At 35.4% G+C, this 22,931-nt stretch overlaps 1 protein-coding gene across 3 annotated transcripts in view; it reads right to left on the reverse strand.

The window, feature by feature from the left end:
• LOC150086692 (ATP-dependent chromatin remodeler CHD5-like) overlaps window positions 1-22,931 on the reverse strand; it is a 683,856-nt gene that overhangs the window by 50,673 nt on the left and 610,252 nt on the right. For all 3 annotated transcript variants that reach the window (XM_090372691.1, XM_090372693.1, XM_090372692.1), the window contains 3 exons: window positions 21,511-21,711; window positions 21,278-21,395; window positions 6,411-6,473 (listed from right to left, as the gene is read on the reverse strand). In XM_090372691.1, coding sequence (XP_090228817.1) covers window positions 6,411-6,473; window positions 21,278-21,395; window positions 21,511-21,711 — 382 coding nt within the window. The remainder of the gene's footprint in view (window positions 1-6,410; window positions 6,474-21,277; window positions 21,396-21,510; window positions 21,712-22,931) is intronic.

Consider the following 22,931-nt stretch of genomic DNA (forward strand, 5'->3'; position numbering starts at 1 on the left):
TCTACTCTCTCTTGGCACAAGCACATTACAAATATTGCTTCCTCTGCATCTAAAAAACTTGGTTTTCTCTTTCGCTCTCGGCATTACTTTTCTTCCAAACAGCTGCTCACTCTGTATAAATTGCAAATCCGCCCTGCCATGGAATATTGTTCCCACATCTGGGGTGGTGCCCCAAAAACCTCTCTCAGGCTTCTTGATTCCATTCAGAAGAGGGCAGTTAGGTTAATTAATGATTCATCTCTAACAGAGTCTCTCCACTCGCTGTCTCATAGACGCACTGTTTCTGCTGCATGCCTCTTCTACAGATACTTCCATGGGCACTGTTCTTCTGAATTAGCTTCTATAATTCCCGCTCTCTCTTTCAAAACAGTCCGAACACGTGCCGCCACCAGCCAACATCCATTTACTGTCCAACTTCAAACCCACAGAACCAACTTTTCATCTTCTTCATTTATTCATTCAACTGCCGTTTTCTGGAACAACCTTCCTTCATACGTATTTCCTGAAAATTACAATCTACAGAAGTTCAAGTCCAATGTCAACAAATATCTTCTTTCGTCTTCTCAATCTCCAACCCAAGCACTGTACTAAGTACTATAGGTTCTAATACCTCTCGTGTTTGGGGTTCACATAAAAAAAAAAAAAAACTTTGGTTGTGAGTACAAAGGCATTAAGTCAGTCAAAAATTTCTTAATTTGTAACTAGAACTAAGCCAAAAAGAATTGCCTTTTCATGTTCAAGTATTATGGACAATATTACATGTATTTTAGTAATAAATCTTAAAATTGGCATTGATAAAACTTAATTAAATTTTTTTTTTTGGGTTTCACTGAGTCCTAGTAAGACATTTACTTCCTTTTCCAGCTACTAGTGTTAGTCAGTCAGTACTTCTCCTGACATCAAGTAATGTAATTGAAGATGATCCAGATTTGGTTGACTTAAAAGATGACAATTAATTTTTTTAATGTTAATTAAATAAGTTGATTTGAAAAAGGACATCAGATTAAAAAATATTTACATTATAATAAAATAAATATATTATATATATTCTGTACCTTTTCAGTAATTCCTATTGACATTCTGACACTAAGTATAATAAAAATATAAACTATAATTTCTATAATAAGAGAACTGAAATTACCCAAAAGGGCTCAATTGGACTTACACCAAATTTTTCTACTTAGGAAGTTGAAATTTCAATCTTCAAAGTGTTATTGATTGGAATTATTGTTTTATTTCTTTTTTGCATATTTGCAACAATTTTTCAAAGTTTGTTTCATCTCTTCTGAAAAGTGTTGATTTTAGACATTGCTCTTTATACTGCCCTCGATAGAAATAGGGTAAAGGGATTTTAATTCGAACAAGGAAAATTATGTTGGCTATAAGCATTATTTAAATTCTATTCAATGAGAACAGGTGGTGATCTAGCAAGTATAAATGCTGAATGGGAATTTTTAAAGAAGTAATTTTATAATCTACTCATCTTCATATACTTTCAAAGCATTATTGTATCAGGTCTAGACCAAAGTCAATGACTGTGAACTGATGAAGTTAGCAGCAGAAAAGAAAGTTGCTTGAAATGAATATAAATTATCAAGAGAAATAAAAACTATGATAAGTATAAATTAAACCGTTATAAAGTTACTCAGGGTAAGACATATAAAGGCAGGCAATAAAAAGATCTTGGCAAAGAAGGCCAAGTTCAATAGTAGTTTTTAGCACTTGTGAGCACTAGAAGGAAGGGCCTGGGCTATGCTGGCCAACTACAGAATGGTTCAGTAACAACACTGATATGGTGAAACTTATGGTTGATATCATTAATATTCATAGGTGAGCATTCTTTTAGGACCAAGTACTATTTGCCCAAACAATAGGTATTGAAACTACAATTGTATAATCACTGAAAATGGATTGAAAGAGAACTTATCAACACTTGAATGTGAAAAATGAACATTATTATTAACCATAGGGTGCAAGGAAGCCTGAGGCTTATGCTGCACTAGCCAAAAATAACCTGAATTACCCTGAGAGAGAGAGAGAGAGAGAGAGAGAGAGAGAGAGAGAGAGATATGTGGTGGTCACGGACTTGAACCCCGGTCTAATCAAGAAGTGTGTGCTACGCACTGCTGCTCCTGCCCACCTGGCCACGTAGGTGCCAGAGAGAGAGAGAGAGAAGTAGAAGGGAATCACCAAGAAAGAGAAGAATGATGATATCCAGCTCAGGACCCTAGGTGTGCCAAGCCCATACTCACCAGATATGAGCCCCCTGGGATTATGATAGAATTTATTCAGTGTATATTAAAGGAAACAGTAGGACACAAATGTCAAACCACTATCTATTACAATGAGTGCATCCCTTAGGCATGCAACCTTACGTTACGTGCCAAAAGATTGGGAATGTGCAAATGTCACTCCAATTTATTTACAAATATATTTTCAAAAGTGCAATGGATAATTACAGAACTTGTTCATTACCATCCAGTGAAAGGCCTTAATTACCTTTCCCAGGCCCAGACCTTACTATCTACAAGGCTCATGACTGTTTATCGGGATGAGTTTTTATGGCAATAAGTCCTTCCTGTGGCCAAACTCTTTTAGTTGCCTTTTACAAGATGCAGTAGGTAGGATTATTACAGAGTTGTAAATTAAATGGAACAAAAAATTATGAAATCATGATTATGGATGTGCTGCAGGAGTATCTAACCGGAAATGGAATTATATCAAAAACACAGCCTGGAAAATTACAGAAAGGAAAATTCATGGAAAGTTTAAAAGTTAGGAAGGACAGTTCAAGGAAAATTATGTCTAACCAATCAAATAGGCTAACATGGAGTTGCCACAAACAAACTGGATGCAAAGAATAATTCTCACACAGTATATTTAGACTCTAGTAAGGCTTGTCATACTGTTCTGCATGAACACCCTTTGTATAAAACGGAATAATGTACTGCTGGTGGGAAGACACTATGGTAGATAAAAGGTTGATTAAATGAAAAAAGACAAGTGTATATTATATATGGGAACTGCTCTGAGTAGATCAAGGTCATCGGTGGGAATTCCCCAGAATTCACTCTCTCATAAATTTCTGTTTATACTGCAGGATGAGGATGGACATATAGATTATACGAGTTTACATGATAAAACAAAAAATAAAAATAAAAAATAAATAAATAAAATAAAGTGCCATATTTTGTGGTATCACATGGATTTATACACAGTGTGAGTAACTCTATTTCCACACTGACCATGCTTGAGTAAATTAAACAATGGAGGTGGCACAAACTAGAGGACATATACTTAAATAAAAGGGGAGGATTAGCTGTACGCTGGATATAAGTAACTTCGTTCAGCTAAAGGTCATTAACTGTTGTAACAAATTACCACCTAATCTTGTAAAAGTAGAGTTTATGTAAAATTTAAGGAAAGGATGAAATTATGTGCCACAGGAGAAGGAACAGTACGTTTGATGTCAAATTTCAGTGATGATATAAAAGTGAGGAGGGTGGTAAATGATAGTGACTAAGAGATACTTTGGATTAAGAAGATCTAGATTAACTATTTAGTTGTCTGAAAAATAGCAAATAAAGTACATATTGGGAAGTGTAAGGTTCTACATTTGACAACAGTAATCTCAATCTTATTATCGGGAAAACAACAAACTTAAGACAGTTGATAATGAAAAAGACTGGAATAACTGTCTAATATGTCATGAATTCTCAACAGTGCACAGGCATACTATCAGACCAGCACATGTTTTATCTATGATAATCAGGAATTTTGATAGTAGGGTACTTCTAGTTTGGAGACTCCATTTCAACAAAGAAATGAATCTGCTGGAAAATGAGTAAAAAGAGAAATTTGGATAGTTATTGAAATAAAGAAGTATTCCTACAGAAATACAGGCTTCAATTGTGAGACTTGATCTAGGAATTTAAGGCTTTTAAAAGCTTGAGTATATTAAACAATGGAGGTGGCACAAACTAGAGGACATGCACTTAAATAAAAGGGGAGGAATAGTTGTACACCGAATATGAGTAACTTTTTTTCAGCCAAAGGTCATTAACTGTTGTAACAAATTGCCACCTTATCCTGTAAAAGTAGAGTTTACGTAAATTTAAGAAAGGATGAAATTAGGTGGCTTTTACTTATTTTTTAAAAGCTTCATCATACATAAGCTTGGCTTCCTTGCATCAATATGCCTTTTTAATATTAATACTAAATAATGCTAAGATATGAGTAGATAAACATAGTGACAGGAATGTGGTCAGAAGTTGGGCTGTTTAAATTAGTGTCAAAGTAACTAAGGCAACAAAGAATCACTGTTCGTGTATCTAATCTGCATGTGTTCACAGATGGCTTTCTCAATATTTACAGTTAACTCTGCAAAATCCAGCACTTTACAATTGAGAATTCTTTAAAATCTGACACATTTTACAAAAATAAACTGACATTAATTCCTGAAATATTATGAAAGCAATCTGGCACTTGTATTAGCAAATGCATTTGTCTTTAAGAAACCAAGTAAAAAAGATGGCAACATTTTTTCTCTCTTTATAAGATGCTTGAAGTATTATTTTGTCTTGAATCCCACTGGGCACCATGCTATCCAGGGGAGAGAAATAATCTCAAATAAATAATCTGTTTTTGCAGCAAACAGGATTTAAACTGCAAAAATAAGGCAATAGTTTTAACTCTCACAGCAGAACACACTTGCCTATGCAACAAGTTGTCCTAGTATTGCACTACTTTCAAGCGGATGGCCCTTCCAAAAGGTTAACTGGCCATTTATTTAAAAGATGAGACAGCTATGACAACCTTTTTCAGGATGAACTGGTTCCTCATTAGACAGCAGGTGATCTCTAGTGGCAAAACAAAGACAAAACAGTTGAAAAAGAAGTTGTTTGATGTGAGCTGACATGCGGTATACAAAATCAATTTTAAAAGTTTTAATATAGCTAAAGCTAATCTGTTGAAAGTAGTGTAATACCAGAGCAGTTTAAATCTTGCTGGATGCAAAAAAACAGATGAAAGGGTAAGGTAGTTGTTATAAATGTTAACAGATGTAAATAAGTTACAGCTGTTCGGGCTTAATACTCAATGTGTCCTCTAAAACTGTTCAACTACTAGGTATATATTTCCTAATTTTAAAATCCGGTGTCTCTCAATCCCCCCCACCCCAAGGGTGCCTGATTTCTAAAAGCTTACTCTATTTATTTCTTATATACAAGAAAAGGTTCCTATAAAGCAGGCCTGGCCAACCCAAATCATTCTGTGGGCCACCTTGACAACCTACAATTTTCTGCGAGCTGCACATAAAATAAAACAATCTTTAAAAAATAAAAAAATCATATGCCATAAAAATTTATTTTATTCATTCATTTTTATTTTATATCTACATCAATGAGATATTTGCTTTCCTTTGCAATCACTCAATTTTTTAAAATCAATTTCAATATTGGTAGTTGCACATCTTAACTGATTTTACAGATTTTCACCAGTTATTGAAGCTCGAGATTTACTTTTAATAAATTTCATTTTTGAAAAAGAAAGTTTCACAAACGTATGTGGATCCGAAGGTGCTCACAATTTTTTGTGCAAAAAAAAACCTTAATTAGGGAAACTTTTCCACTGTCACATATGTGATGTAAAACTTGATTTTTGATGTCATGGCATGAAATGTGTTTTAATTCATTGTTGCACTGTACATCAATTACTTCCATCGGCAGAGTTTCCAGTTCGAAGAATGGAAGGAGTGGTGGGATTTCCCACTGATGTAGTCAACAGAATAAAAATCAAAATAATGTGGCGGGCCCCGGGTTGGTCAGGCCTGCTATAAAGATTAGCAGTGAAAATTCATACGTTTACATTAGATCACTCATTACTTTGAATGATCTTAGTGAAAAATGCAAATTCAGTGATTTTATTTTGTAACATCAGAAATTTGATTTTTATTTATTTCTATCATCTTTTTAAGAAGGAAAAGTCATGAGTTGCTGTAGCTTATGAATACTATCCAAATTAGTATTACTTATTTACGTACAGAAATAAAGGTTTGTCAGCTGAACTTGAGGTGGGGGGGAGATTCTAAACTTTAAGACTGACTCTGAGATAGCCTTGCTCAAATCAAGTTTTTAAAAGTAAAAAAGGACTAGATAAGAACTTGATATTGTCCACCGTAATATTGTGAACCTGTTAAAATTACCTTACAAATTCAACTATGAGCCTAACTAAGGAGAGGAAAAATATCATGTTGTTTACAGGGTGCAACCGAAATCAACATTTCATTCACCATTAAATGCAGTTGAGGTTTTCAGAGGGTAGGTGATTGTCAGATGGCATTCATAAGTAGTTTTTCTCAATTTAACATGCATTATTATTAATAATAATGATTGTATCGACTAATACATTACCTGCTGTGTCTTTGTTTTCTTTATCTGCATCTTTTTCTTCCTCTAAAAGCTCATGCTTAATCTCTATAAATGTAAGAATTAATTAAATGTAGAATTTATAAAATTCTGAAATGCAAAAAATATAAATTTAAATTAAAAAACTGATATATCTAATATAACATATACTGCTGACCTTCTTTAGCACCAACAGCATAAGAGGAAGTACAGCGGGCACCACTTATTGTGATACACTTCACGACTCAGCTAAGCTGATAACAATAACTGAAGAACAAAAATACAGCTTTTCAGCATTGTTTACTGATGCAGAGCAGAAATGTGTACATAAAAATATGCAAGTGGACAGAAAGAAAATGTTAAAATTAAGCAATATAAAATATTTTAATTTGAGTATCCACTGCTTCTTTGAGAAAGTCATCAACAAAAACGAAACTGTCATAATGTTTCTGGAAAACCACACAAACCATTAAAAACCAATAAAGAAAATTTTAAAATCAAGAAAAGGGTTAATGCTCTACTGTAAAACCATGATTGGTAGGAGTACAGACACAATACTTTCTTTTATGGAGTAATGACACCAACAACCAATATGAAATATACAAAGCAAAATCAGTAACTGGCCCCCACAATGTTCAAGAACTGGGATGTTAGATAATCACTTTCACTGCACATACATAAAGGGCAATAACACAAAAAAGTGATAACATAAATTGAAGCACTGATTACAATAAACAATGCTTTGTCTATGTATTAGAATATGTCTCATTGAAACTTCATAAAAGTGATAACATTTAATGAATGATAATGTTATCAGTGATCACAACAAGTGGTATGAACTCTAAATCATAACATTTCAAAGTGGCACAACACTTAACCAGAAGAGTATGTTCTCAAGCATTAGCTTAATGAGGATTTTTCTATCTGTGGATTTCAATTTGGATGTCTGTTAGACATCAACTGATAACAACTACTTCAAGGAACATACTATTGTAGACTTTGTTCTCTTCAGAAATTGACTCAAAGTTTTATTTATAACAATGGTGATGTTATAACTGAGAGCAAAGTGGAGGAGAAATTGAAGTTAAACATAAGAAAGGCACCTGGATGGATGGGACCATCCAGTTATATTAAAGTAGGCAGCAAAAGAAGTAAGCAAAGCCTTATCCATGACTATAAGTGCATCCTTGGACTCGGGAGAAGTTCCCAAAGTCTGGAGATATGCAAATGTATCTCCAATTCACAAAAGGGGACCAAAAGGTGACATGAATAATTACAGGCCTGTTCGTTTAACTTCTGTTTTGGGAAAATAATGGAGTCACTGGTTAAAGAAGCACTGCAGGATAATCTAGACAAGACTGCAGTTATAGTTCAGAGACAGCATGGGTTTGTTAAGGTTCAGTCTTGTCTGACAATTTGATTGGATAATATGATGTGATCACAAAGGAACTGGATGTAAAAAATAATTTTGATATCATATACTTGGATTTTAGGAAAGCTTTTGATACCGTTGCACACAGAAGACTACTGTACAAATTGGAGCAGTATGGCATTAAGGTAAAGTTGCTGCTATGGATAAAGAGATGTTTGAATGGGAGAAGACAGAGAGTGGTAATCAATGGACACTGCTTTTCATGGGCTAATGTTATTAGTGGAACCCCTCAGGGTTTGGTGTTGATCCCATTGTTGTTTTCTGTATTTATCAATGATAAATACAGAAATAAATAAATACGTCTGCTGACGATATGAAGGTTAGTTGGGATTGTTAATGACAGTACACTAGTGCAACAGGATCTAGAAAAGTTGAGCAGATGGGCTGAGAGGTGGCAACTGAAGTTTAACACTGACAAATCCAAAGTACTGTATATGGTTAGCAGAATGCCCCAGAGTAATGTACCAACTGTGCAGTACTACACTCAGGGTAGTGGAGAATGAAAACGATCTGGGGGTAATTGTGTAGTCAGAGATAAAGTTTTCTAAACAGTGCAGATGGGCTGCAAGGGTAGTTCACGGGGTTTTGTCAATAATATAAAGGAATTTTGCCAGCAGGTATAAGGAGGTGATTATCCCCGGTATCCTTGGATTTGAGGAAAGCTTTTGATACTGTCGCACATGGAAGACTACTGCACAAATTAGAGCAATATGGCACTAAGGGCAAGTTGCTGAATGGGAGAAGACAGAGTGGTAATGGTTAGGCCACACCTTGGGTACCGCATACAGGTCTGGAGGCCTCATTTTAGGAAAGATGTAGAGTTGCTAGAACAAGTACAGAGAAGGGCAACCAGATTGGTGAGAAAAACAAAGTGGTGCTCTTAACAAGAGAGGCTTAAGTTCTGCAAGTTGGAGCACCGGCAGAGTGATCTGACTGAGGTGTATAAGGCCTTGAATGGTTTGAGCTGATGGGATACTTCAGTTCAAACTATCCCATCAATGCTGATGGGATACTCGAGGAGGCATAGATTTGACTTGAGGAAAGGTAGTTGTGGAATAGATGTGTGAAAGTTTGCCTTTAGCCAATGGGTAGTTGATTGCTGGAACAGACTTCCATCTATTGTTGGAGAAATTGAGAGCTTAAATAAATTTAAGGCTGAACTAAAACATTTAGAGTGACCGAATGGGTGAAATGGGAAGGGTTTTTTTTTGGCTGATGCTGTATAAGCTTGCTTTCTTGCATTATATGCCTCAACTAATGTTGTTGTTATTTGGTTTTTAGGAGCATTAGCAACTAAAAGCCATATTGCTCTCTGGGGATATGCGGTGGCCATTCGCTGACCTTTCCGCATCCTCCGTATTTGGTGGTCACCGCCTCGAACCCCGGTCTAATCAAGAAGCGTGTACTATGCACTGCTGCTCCTGCCCACCTGCCTACGGAGGCACCCCTCAACTAATGCTAATTATAAGGGTGTCCTTGGACTCATGGGCGGTCCCCATGGACTCGAGATATGCAAATGTGACTCCAATTCACAAAGGAGGATTAAAAGGTGTAACAAGTAATTATAGACCTAATAGTTTAACATCTGTTTCGAGAAAATTAATGGAGGTAACGGTTAAAAAAGCTAAGTAGGATCATTAAAACAAGACTGCAGTTATAGTTCAGACACAGCATGGGTTTGTTAAGGGGAAGTATTGTCTTGCCAATTTGACTGGATACTATGATATGGTCAGAAAGGAACTGGATGCAAAAAATAATTTTGATACCACATATACTTGGATTTTAGGAAAGCTTCTGATATTGTTGCACATGGAAGACTTCCATACAAATTGGGGCATTATGGCAGTAAGGTAAAATTGCTGCTATGAATAAAGGGATGGTTGAGTGGGAAAAGACAGAGTGGTAATCAATGGACATTGCTCTTTGTGGTGTCCCCCGAACCCTGGAGTCCCCCAGGGTTCGGTGTCATTAATAAATACAGAAAACAACAATCCATTGTTGTTTTCTGTATTTATTAATGATATCGATGAAAGTATATCAGACTTAATCTCCAAGTTTGTAGCTGATACGAAGGTTGGCAGGATTGTTAATGACACCGATGACGGTTGGTTGGTTGGTTTTGATTTTATTGGCGCATTAGCTACTAAGGCTATAATGCGCCAAGACCAGGTCATATATAAAAAACCAATGACAGTATACTACTGCAACAGGATCTAGAAAAGTTAAGCAGATGTGCTGAGAGGTGGCAACTTAAGTCTAATGTTGACAAATCTAAAGTACTGCATAAGGGTAGCAGTAACCCCAGATTAATGTATCAACTGTGTGGTACTACATTCAGGGTGATGGAGAATGAAAAAGACCCGGGGATAATTGTGCATGGAGATATGAAGTTTTCTGAGCAATGCAGACAGTCTGCAAGTGTACCTCATGGTCAATGATATACAAGAATTTTTCTAGCAGGGATAAGGTGGTGATTATCCCCTTGTATAAGGAAATGGTCAGGCCACACCTTGAATACTGTATACAGGTCTGGAGGCCTCATTTTAAGAAGGATGTAGAGCTGCTGGAACAAGTATAGAGAAGGGCATCAAGATTTGTAAATGGAACAAAGGGTTGTTCTTATGAAGAAAGTCTTAAGTTCTGCAAATTGCAGTGTCTGAAGATTGGGCTTCTGCGAGGTGATCTGATTGAGGTGTATAAGGCTTTGAATGGTTTGAGCATGCTCAATGCTGATAGGATTCTTCCTCTTGCCCAGATTAATCACCTGATGGGACAAAAATTCAAATCGAGGAAAGACAGTTGTAGAACAGATGTGTGAAAATTTGCCTTTAGCCAGTGGGTGGTTGATTGCTGGAACAAACTTCCATCTGTCATTGGAGAAGTTGACAGCTTAAATAAATTCAAGGCAGAACTAGACAAACATTCGGAGTGAATGGATGGATGAAATGGAAAGTTTTTTTTTTTTTCCTGGCTGATGCTATAGAAGCTTACTTTTTTCTCATATGCCTCTGTGGTAATGCTAATATTTAGACCATATGAATTTCAGTATTCTTTCAGTAGAATTTTAACTTTTGATCTTCAGCTGGACTGTGTCGGAATGCAAGAAGTATGGATGTAAAAAAAAAAAAAAAATCTGATCTCTCATACCAAGGTTATAGTTGTATAAAGCGCACCAATGAACCGGCACATATAATTTTCTCAAGAAACCAATTAATTTGTTTTTTAAATTAAAATAATGTAATACAAATAATTATTTCAGAGTGCATTATACTTGTTTTTATAAAAAGATATATTGAATAGAATAATGTATAAAGTATACCATACATCTACTCATATAACTCTAAATCAACAAAGACAGCTGTTGTCATAATTTATATATATATATATATATATCCAATATTTTAAATAAAATAAAATAAAACATAAGCCAGTAGTATGGCAAAAACTGTAGAGCGAAAATTAACATAAAAATAACCCAAATAAACAAACGAATTAAAAAAAGGATAGACATAATAGTAGCCCGATAACCCTTGTATAATTTCGAGTTTTAAATCCGATTAATAAAAACTATACAAATTTTAGGATAATGCCAATTATATAATAATTTAGCGGTACCCCCCCCCCCCCGAGAGGTACCAGTTCCGAAAGACGTGAAATATCACCAAAAGAGGGTTAAAGGAACTACCAAACGATAACAGAATCAAAATAAATCAAAATAAATATAGACTGACCATTATGCCCCATATCGACAGAGGACCACGAGGCCAATAATGGTCATGGAATCGCTGCATTTCAATCACTATGCAAATCGTCGCCACGGTGAAAAGATCGAAGTACCAATTCACCCTCCCTCCTCCGATCGATCCACCAGTGCAGAGGATTTGCACATTGTTATAATTTAATTTATGTTAATATTTAATATAATTCAATGATAGTACACACACACACACACACATATATATATATATATAGAATATCATTTGAAAAAGTAAATCAATCCAATAATAAGAATACCATCAAGGACTTAAGAAAACGCAAAAAAAAAAAAAAAAAAAAAATTATTATTATCGCTTTTTACCGACAATCTAGATGACTTCAACTGGGGCCAACCACCCAGAATGAAGGCAAAAAACGACAAGAAGTTCTCTGTTTCTGTGATGATCAATATATGCTAAGTAATTTAAATCTAAACCAAATATAAACCAGTATAGGCCGAACATAAATCGAATATAAATAAATCGAATGAAGATAATTAATTAAGAAAAATTTTGAAATATTAGAATCAAAGGTAAGAAATATAAGTAAAATATAAATGTAAGCATATATTAATCATCGTTGACCCGACAGAGAACGTAATTTAAGGATTAAAACAAGATTAAATATATAATACATACTACATTTGACCGTATCTAGGACATAATGTAATAGTCGTCAAAATAATATGTGGTGCCCCCTATGTGATGGATACGGTAAAAATAAATAATTAAATTAAATTAACGCAAAGAGAAACATGCAGATAGTAAGAAGAAAAACTAAAGGAGTAGGAAAAATAGAACCTGAACTCCACAAAGGCGAAAAATAGTGGTATAGATAAGAAATAGTTTCTCCTACGTCCTCGGATTGCCCTAATAATTTCGGAGAAATAAAAATAAAGAGTGTAGGACAGCTTAAAGGCATTACAAGATATAAGTTGTGGCTCGGGTATGCCCGGGATCGCAAACCCGTTCCTATAGTAGGACCCTGAGCTGAATTTGCATGTTATCTCAGCGTGAATTTAAGTAAATTTAAATGAAATTAACTATATGTATTTAAAAAAAAAAAAAAAAAAATGATACACTGTAATTTGCAAGCCGGTGGGTACAAGTTTTCTACGCCGTAAGACACCAAGAATGCAAAGTGTATCCTATTTACATATATACATGGCACTAAATATAACGATTTTATTGAAAATTATATTGAAACGATAGGTTCAGAAAACAAATTTTTGAAATTAATTATGCTAATTGCTTTCCTGAAGTGATATTTCAGGTAAGCGATAGGGAAATTATTATTAATCAACTTGCCGTACAACGCTGTTAAGCCTGTTGAACAATTTTTATTACTATTGCAGATATAAGCAATCCTTAAACATTGCGATAAAATTATATTAGCATGCACTGATTTTGATACATTTGATTTCCAGTTTGTAAGGCTGACTACGTTAAAATTAAATGCATCTCTTTTATTATATACGTTTACGTCTATTTTATTATTATGTAATATTTCTATATGAAGATCCAAGTAATTTGCTATAGTATCGGAACTATTAGTTTTTTCCAACACAAGCTCCCCTGGATATAATCCACTGTAATCCTGGACAAAATGTGGACAATTAAAAACACATATATCATCTACGTATCTGTATATAAGTAGGTTATCTTGAAATTCTCTTTCTGTATAATACAGATAAAGGTTTGCGATTATGCTTGATGCTGGACTTCCCATAGGGGTGCCAGTGACTTGCAAATATAACGATGTTCCGTCATATACATAGTTATTAAAGATGCATAATTTTATTAGAGAATTCCAATAGGTTAAATCAACCTTTATAGCATTTTTATTTTCTAAATACAGTTTCTGGAGGACGACTTCTAAGTTATTAAGGTTAATGCTCGTAAATAGACTGTTAAAGTCAAAAGTTTGTATTTGATGAATATTATTATTTTTTAGAGCATTTATAATAGGTAAGTTATTATTTATTATAATAGTTTTATTTAAGTTATTTAATATACTTTTAAGTAACTTTTCTAATGTTTTTCCGGGAAATTTAGCATAACTATCTCTACATGATGTTATGAATCTAAAAGCAATTGGTGTTTTGTGAAATTTGGGTATGCAATATATAAATGGATATTTTAGGTTATTATACTTTAACTTTAATTTTTTATGCAATGCAATTAATTTTTTGATTATTATATTAGAAGAAGATGTTATCTGTTTATATGTACGGCTAGATTGTAGTTCATTTTTTATAATATCTATATAATATGATTTACATATGATTGCATAATTGCAAGCAGCTTTGTCAACGGGAGTTATTATAAAATGTTCATGTATATCTTTGAGCTGCCTATTTATTAATTTGGTATTATATAGATTATCCTGTACGAATTTCAATTGATTATATTTATTAGATATGATATTAAGCATTGTAAATAACCACATGTGATAAGCTTCAACCGGTATATACCTTGATGGTATTCTTATTATTGGATTGATTTACTTTTTCTAATGATATTCTATATATATATATATAGAGAGAGAGAGACAGAGAGATCTTATTTATAATTGTATCCTTATACAATGTGTTAAAATAAGAGACAGAATTTGCAAAATACACAATTTTAAATTATAGTCAAGCTTGCCAAATCCAGAAAAACCTGAAAATCAGCATATTTAGTTCCCAGAATTGGTAATTCAACAAAGCACGTTAGAGCATTTGTGTAAGGTGACCATTTCAACTCAGAGCCTTAAGTTTTATGGGGGATTGAATAAGGAAATTTGTAAGTTAAGAACTGTCTAAATTGCCTTTGTAAACAGTATTACTGATTCATCACTAATACATGAAAAATTTCCCAAGTATGAGGAGCTTCAGAGAAAAAATACTTTCACAATCAAAGATTAAAAAAAAAAAAAAAAACACCTATTCTTAAGGGATTCACAAAAATGTGTGTTAAAACTTTTTCAACTTCTCACACAAAGTTTTTTGCCTCCCTGCAGCTCAATGTATACAAATTGTACATAATATCGGTGTGTAGATACACCATAGACAACTCTTAAAAACTACAAGTAGTTGTTGTAGGCATCATTTGCTCTTTCTCATATTGTGCTCAGCCTTCACGACGAGTTGCCATGATAATGCACTACCTCGAATAAGTAACGCTTCAATAATAGACAAGACTATTGTTACTTATTCTCAGTGAGTACCACCACCCAGACATGTTTCAAGGCTATTGGCCTATCATCAGTGGGTGGGCAGGTACCCTGGTATTGCAGACATGACGACCCAGTTGTGAAGATAATCACAGAGCACAATATGAGAAAGAGCAAATGATGCCCACAACAACTACTTTGTAGTTTTTTAAGAGTTGTCTATGGTGTATCTACACACCGATATTATATAGATATTAAACTCTTAATGTATTATGCCTTGTGCATTTAGTTATTTTAAATAAATTGTACAGCTCTATTAAAGAGAGGGAAATCTGCAAGTTGATCATAAAGTGCACCTGCTTGAATGGGAAATCAGTTTTATGATACTTCAGAACAGTTAAGGGCAAAGAGAAAATACCCTCATACCAATTAAATGAAAACTCCAAACACAAAAGGTATTAAGAGCCTATAGTACTTAATACCATTGGTAACTAACTAAAGTACGTTAGTGCATTCGTGGACATTTGACTATTTTATCTCAGAGCTTTAAGCTCTATGAGGATCAAATCAGGAAATCTGTTATGGAATTGTCTAATTCTGGAAAACACCTGGAAAATGTAGATTTGATTACACTTGTGAAGTTTTACCTTGGTTGCAATTAAACCTAGTTTTTTGTATGCGTGAATTAAGTCACTAGTTATGGCAAAGATTAATCATGGAGCTGCTTGAAATTTTCCTTCGGTTTTCAACTACATTGTCAAGTCAAGTTAAAAGATGAAAGATATAAAAATTACATCACATAAATCCAGGTTAAAATTATTCAATTCTAATGTCCTGCAAATCAGTTTTTTTATTATTATTATTATTTATTTTTTTAGTGTATTGGCTATATAGCTGCATGTAATCTTTTGCTTTCAAGAAGCTTTCATGTTTATCTTTTCCATAATAGTGTACACAAAAATACATTTAATTCCACACAACAAACGTAAACTTTAAAAAACTGTAATCAAATGTTTTCCCAGCTTGTACTCCCACTATGCATTTTCTGTCTACCACACTCAGCAGTTTTAAAGCAATGTCAAACGGTTCATCAGCTCATGCAAGCACTATATGAAGTTTATTGTAATCAATATTGCTAAAAGAAACAAATGTCACCCCCCCCCCCCATTTTTTTCTCCTGCAGATCACAAGTATAACAACATATAGTGTCCTAAAAAATGGATACTCTCTCTTCAGCAGGTATACACACTTATACATAATAAACAACATAGAAGCCCATGGCAAATATAAGCTAGTCTGTAATCAAGTCGCAAAGGAGGTTAGACAAGTGAAGGCAGATTATGAGAATTCTTTGGCAAAGGCTGCTAATAAAAACAGCAAAGACTTCTTTAGTTATATAAACTCTAGAAGGAAGAGGATCAATCAGCTTGGTCCACTTAATATCTATGATTTGACTGTTCATGATCCTGCTCAGATAGCTGATAATCTGAATGAGTATTTTGCATCTACATTCACACGAGGAGCTATTAAGGGAGGAAAATGCTGGAAGTTTATCAAAATGTAACAGGGTGCTTAATGATTCTGTAATAACTCAGAGCAAAGCGGAGGAGAAATTGTTGAAGTTAAACATAAGAAAGGCACCTGGGGTGGATGGGATCTATCCAGTTATATTAAAGGAGGCGGCAAAGAAAGTAAGCAATCCTGTAGCCATAATTATGAGAGCATCCATGGACTTAGGGGAAGTCCCCACGGACCGGAGATGTGCAAATGTATCCCCAATTCACAAAGGGGGGATCTAAGGGTGACACGAGTAATTACAGACCAGTTAGTTTAATTTCTGTTCCGAGGAAAATAATGGAGTCACTGGTTAAAGATGCATTGCAGTAATAATTCAGAGACAGCATGGGTTTGTTAAGGGAAAGTCTTCTCTGACAAATTGGATTGGATATTATGATGTGGTTACAAAGGAACTGAATGCAAAAAATAATTTTGATATCATATACTTCGATTTCAGGAAAGCTTTTGACCCTGTTGTGCAGGGAAGACTACTGTACAAATTGGAGCGGTATAGTGTTAAGGGTAAGTTGCTACAATGGATAAAAGAGTGGTTGAGTGAGAGAAGACAGAGTGGTAATCAATGGACACTGCTCTTCGTGAACAAATGTTATTAGTGGAATTCCCCAGGGTTCTGTACTGGGCCCACTGTTGTTTTCTATATTTATCAAAAATGGTACTGATGAAGGTATATCAGGCTTAATGTCAAAATTTGCAGATGTTAGAAAGGTTTTCAGGGTTGTTAATGACAGTAATTGCAGTATGCTAGTGAAACAGGATCTAGAAAATTTGGGCAGATGGGCTGAGAAGTGGCAACTAAAGTTTAACATTGACAAATGCAAAGTACTGCATACGGGTAGAAGTAAATCCCAGAGAAATGTACCAACTGTGTGGTACTACACTTAGGGTGGTAGAAAATGAAAAGATTTGGGAGTAATTGTGCAGTCAGATATGAAGTTTTCTGAGCAATACAGACAAGCTGCCAGAGCAGGTCATAGGGTATTGTCAATGATATATATAGGAATTTTTCTAGTAAGGAAAAGGATGTGATTATCCTTTTGTATAAGGCAATGATCAGGCCAAGCCTTGAGTACTACGTACAGGTCTGGAGGCCTCATTTTAGGAAAGATGTAGAGTTGCTTGAGTGCATACAGAGAAGAGTAACAAGATTGGTGAGGGTAACGAAGGGGTCCTCTTACAAAGAAAGGCTTAAGTTCTGCAAATTGCAGTGGCTGGCGACTAGATGCCTGCGAGGTGATCTGATTGAGGTCTATAAGGTCGTGAATGACTTGAGCATGCTGAATTCTGATTGGATTCTTCTGCTTGCTCAGATTACAGACCTGAGAGGGCATAAATTTAAATCTAAGAAAGACAGTTGTAGAATATATGTGCTGAAATTTGACTTTAGCAAGCAGGTGGTTAACTGCTGGAACAAACTTCCATCTGTCATTGTGGAAGTTGATAGTTTAAAGTAGTCTTCTATGTGCAACAGTATCAAAAGCTTTCCTAAGATCCAAGTGTATGATATCAAAATTACTTTTTGCATCTAGTTCCTTTGTGACTAGATCATAGTATCCAATCTAATTGGTTAGACAAGACTCCCGCTTAACAAACTCATGCTGTGTCTTAACTATAACTGCAGTCTTGTCTAGATGACCTGTAGTGCTTCTTTAACCAGTGACTTCATTATTATCCCCGGAAAAGAAGTTAAACTAACAGGTGTGGAATTACTTGTGTCACCTTTCGATCCCCCCCTTTATGAATTGGGGATACAGTTGCACATCTCCAGTCCCTGGGAACCTCCACTGAGTCCATGGATGCCCTCGTAATCATGGCTAAAGGCCTGCTTACTTCCTTTGCTGCCTTCTTTAATATAACTGGATAGACCCCTTCCACCTCAAGTGCCTTCCTTATGTTTAACTTCAGCAATTTCCCCTCCATTTTGTTCTCAGTTATTATAAAATCATTGAACTCCCTGTTAGAGTTTGATAAGCTTGGGGCTTCCAATTCCCTACAGAATTCCTCATGTGTGAATATAGAGGCAAAATACTCATTCAGTTTGTCAGCTACCTGAGCAGAATATTCAACAATCATACCATAGATATCAAGTAGACCAATCTGATTCTAGAGCTTACATAAGTAGGCACCTCTGTAGCCAGGTGGGAAGGAGCAGCAGCGCGTAACACACGCTTCTTGATTAGACCGGGGTTCGATCCCGTCACCACCAAATACGGAGGAAGCGGAAAGGTCAGGGAATGACCACCGCATATTCCCGGAGCAATATGGCCTTAGTTGCTAATGCTCCTAAAAACCAAATAACAACAAACAAACATAACAAGCTTACATAAGTAAAGAAGTCTTTCTTTGCATATGTAGATGAAATATCAATATGAGCACTGTCAAAACTTTCAAAATATGAGATGCGTTCCTTTACTTACGTCTTGATGAAGAATAAAGCAGTAGCTTTTTCTTAACAGGAAATCTGCACTAAAACTCTATACAGATAATTGGATCTCTCACAGCAAAGACCCAGTTTTCTGCATTGCCAAACCAAAACAGAGTAACATTTTATTTGCAGAGATGAGCTTAATTCTACTGTTTATTCTGACATGAATGAAACATGCTAACATTATACATCATGGGAAGAATAATGAGGATGGACAAAACAATTCTAATTGTTGTCATACTTCAAAATCCTGACCATATCATGAATACTGGCTAACCTAGCCAAATTTACATCTACTGTATTATATTCTATTACAGTAATGGCTAACATGTCATTCTTCTGAATCTCTACATATATAAAAGGAAAGAATTTTTTTTTTTATTCCAGTGTCTGAAATTCAATATAACAAGAGAAAGCAAAAGTATTAAAAGTAAATTCAGAAACTTAATTACAAAAAAATTAAATTTAGAAAAAGTTAATACCAGTTTCACAACGAGATAGTCCCCAAGTAAGTTGAATGTTTCCAATAACTTTTTTAAAAAACAGACAATTAAAAGAATTGAGCCAAAATATTTTAGGACTAGCCAAGTACACTGAGTGCACAGAAATCATGGAATACCGACCTAGTAACAGGTAAGCCCACCTTTCAGCTGGATAAGGGCAGTCACACAGCAAGGCATTGAGTCCACTAGTTCACGAAAGCGTTCCACAAGTATTTCCATTCATGCCTGCTGCACCGCTGTCCATAATTCCATCGTATTCCTGGGTGGAGGATCCAAAGCTTGAATGGACCTTTCCACAGCATTCCAAAGATGCGTCACAGGGTTCATGTCTGCCGAACGGGGAGGCCATTCCATGGTGATAAAATCTGCAGAATGCATTAGTCACCATGGCTCTGTGGGGAGGTGCACTGTCCTGCTGGAAGAGTCCATTGCCCTGTGGGTGTACGATGACTACGAAGGGATGCAGATGGTCTGCAAGAATGGATATGTAACCTGGACCATTCAGGGATGCGGCTAGACGTGCCAGAGGTCCCAATGTGTGCCAGCTGAACATGCCCCAGACTGTTACCGACCATCCACCTGCCTGAAAAGTTCTTGTTGACATGATGGGTGCACAGCTTCGAGTGGTTTCCGCCAGATATGCACCCTTCCGTCCACTCAAAATAACTGGAAATGGGACTTATCGGGATTCCCTGTTCTAAAGTCAATAAAACTTTAGAACAGGGTCCCCTTCCAAAATAGCAGCGAGAAGGAGAGGAAGGCTATAGTTAGTATTAGTTAGGGTGTTTATCCCCCACCTCTGTATTAAAATCGGGAACTCGTTTTCCTATTTTAAAACAGTGGAAGGGGGATAAATACCCTAAGACTGAGGCAGTCTGTAGGGTTCTACAGATCAGTCCTCATCAGACAAGGAGACCCGTCTCCAATAATCCAAGGTCCAGTGCTGATGTTCTTTCACCCAGTTGAGGCGTAGAGTCCTGTGTTGTGGTGTTAGCAATGGTACCCTGGCGGCTCCCATAACCTATTGTGACCAGTTATCGCCTGATGGTCTTAGCAGAGACGTTTCTGGCATCTCCACTGCTGAAGTCGGTGGTGATCTGTGCCACTGTTGCTCTCCGGTTGGCTGAAACAATGCGAGACAGACGTCGATGGTCACGTTCATCCTTTCTCCACCCACAGCACTACGATGAGATTTTATTCCGGAAATGGCATGTTCCCGATACATTCTTGATACTGTCAAACAGGGATAGAGCAATTTTTGTACCACCTTCGCAAAAGAGTGACCCATGTTTGGCACCCACTATCATCTTTCAAAGTCGGTTAACTAACAATGTTTATCGATACTGAATGCAGTGTACGTGAATGCAGTGTACCTATGTATCTGCCAAGTGGTGGGTTTGTCCACTAGCAAGAGGGGTGACAGCCCAGGAACCAGGTATCCGATGAATTCTGTCCTTTCAGTGTATATAAGGGTAGAATTACAGTGTAAATACACAGACTCTATTACTGTATAATACTAAAACAATCCTGAGCTCACAAAGTAATCATGTTCTTACAATCTCACTGTACTCTGTGATAAAGATTAGCAAAGCCACCATTAGGTGGCTTTGGTAATCTTTGCTAATGTTAATAAATTTGGTAAACGATTGAAAAATATAAACACATACTTGAAAAACATATATCATAAACTTCACTGAAACTCAGAAGAAAAATAAACTTTCTGTAAAATGGTAAATATTATTCAATTTTTGAAAATGTTCTAAGAAAACTGGAAACATTGGCAGGAAATATGATATTACATTCACTACTACTACCCCCAACAGAACAAGCCACTGTGATACTGCTATAACCTGGAATTTCTAAACAGCTTTTCCAGTAACAAGGTGAGCAGGAAAAGAATGCTCATGAATGGGGGAAGGACAACTTCATTCAATCAATAAAATTTCTCATAAAAGGTGTTTATATTGCTACAAAATATCAGAATAAATTAAAAATCCTAAATGAAATAAATATTTAAAAGATTTACCTGGCTTTTCTGGTAAATCAATTTCCATTGGTTCTTCTTTATCTTTAGTAGTGGCAATCTCAGTTTTTATCTCTTTTCTCACTTCTTCCAGTTTCTGAGGCGACGCCAACCTATTTTCCTGTATAAATAAGGGTTTTAAAAAAAGTTGTTAATAATATTATAATTGGTAATTATTGGTTATTAAATTTGGGGGGATGTCAAAACAAAAATATCAGCATCTTTTAACAAATCACCTCAATGCCTTCTTCAGGCCGAATACCATCTTCTTTACCATTATCTTCAGACGGTGCTGGAGTAGGAGCAGGAGTTGAAGCTTTACTGTCATTTGGAGTAGTACCAGTAGCCACTGCTAAATTTGATGCACTATCAGAATGTGGTGGTAGCTCCTCAGGAAGCATACTCCAAAGTCCATTGATGTGTTCAAATTCTTGCACCTAGCAAAAGAAAATGAAAATGAAATGTAAAGTATAATGTTATACATAACTGCATTTTCCACACCTACAATTCTTCATTATTTTATTTCTTTTTATTTTTTTCAGAGCTTTAGGAGAAAATGATACTACAGAAACCATATATTGATCAAATTTTTTTTATCTCCCACAACTTAAAACAAGAGCAAACCACAGTCTTATAAGAAGAACATAACACGTTTAGACTGGATTAAACTTTTACCTTTTTGACTTCCTCAAGCAGCTGATAGTTTTAGTGGATATTCCTCTTTTTTTAGCATCCAGCAGTAGTCAGCAATCATACTGACATTTCATCTCCCTTGGTACCTTGTTTCCATTTCTTTTATATCCTAATGGAATCTTTCCAATTCACTTCACTTAAACTATCTAACTTTTCTGGGGAATAGCTAAGATGAGAGCATAAAAATGTGTACCTTAACACTAATATTGTAGCCTAGTTTTCTGACCTTCTCCAGCAAGTCACTGATGATCATCTCTTAATCTGGGTGTTTATTTCCCAAAAAATTCTGCACTACATTTTTAAAGCCAGTCCAAGCATCTCTTTCAGTTTGGTTCATGGATTGTTCAAATACAGTCTAGCAGCAACTTGCAGTTTTGAATTCCACCAAAAATTCCTGCTTTGATTTTTCCATAATGTAAGTGATGTGAATTTAGTGCAACATACTTGAAACAATTTTCTTCTTTATTCAGGGCTTGGAAAAACTTCCATTAAATGTAGCTTTATATACAGAGGAGGTAACAGTACTTTGTTTTGATCTACTATTGTTTTATCTTTAACGTTCTTTGAACCTGGTGTCACAGAATGCCTTGGTGACAACACTTTCCTTTCTCAATCAATGTTCACTTCTTGCTCAATTGACGGAAAGAAAGACATTTTTGTGTAACCAAGTTTTCGGCTGAGTAGAAGACCAATAACCTATTCAACCATGATCCTTATAGTGAATTTTTTCCAAAGTAAGCTTAATATTTTTCTAGTTTTCTTTTAAGTATTCATCCATTCCTGGCCAAGGGAATGGATACACACTTGTTTCTATAATGAAGGAAAATGCCTTTAAGGCTTTGCTTTGATGAATCAATAAATAGCCTCCACTCTATTGGTTGGTAGAAAATTCCAAAAAAAGTTAATAACTGCAGGAATGTTGTTGTAATGTAGCATCGAGCCTTCTTTGAAAAAATCATAAACA

The sequence above is a fragment of the Mastigoproctus giganteus genome, chromosome 4, assembly GCF_048544385.1.
Source record: "Mastigoproctus giganteus isolate SK-2022 chromosome 4, ASM4854438v1, whole genome shotgun sequence".
Taxonomy (NCBI): Eukaryota; Metazoa; Arthropoda; class Arachnida; order Uropygi; family Thelyphonidae; genus Mastigoproctus; species Mastigoproctus giganteus.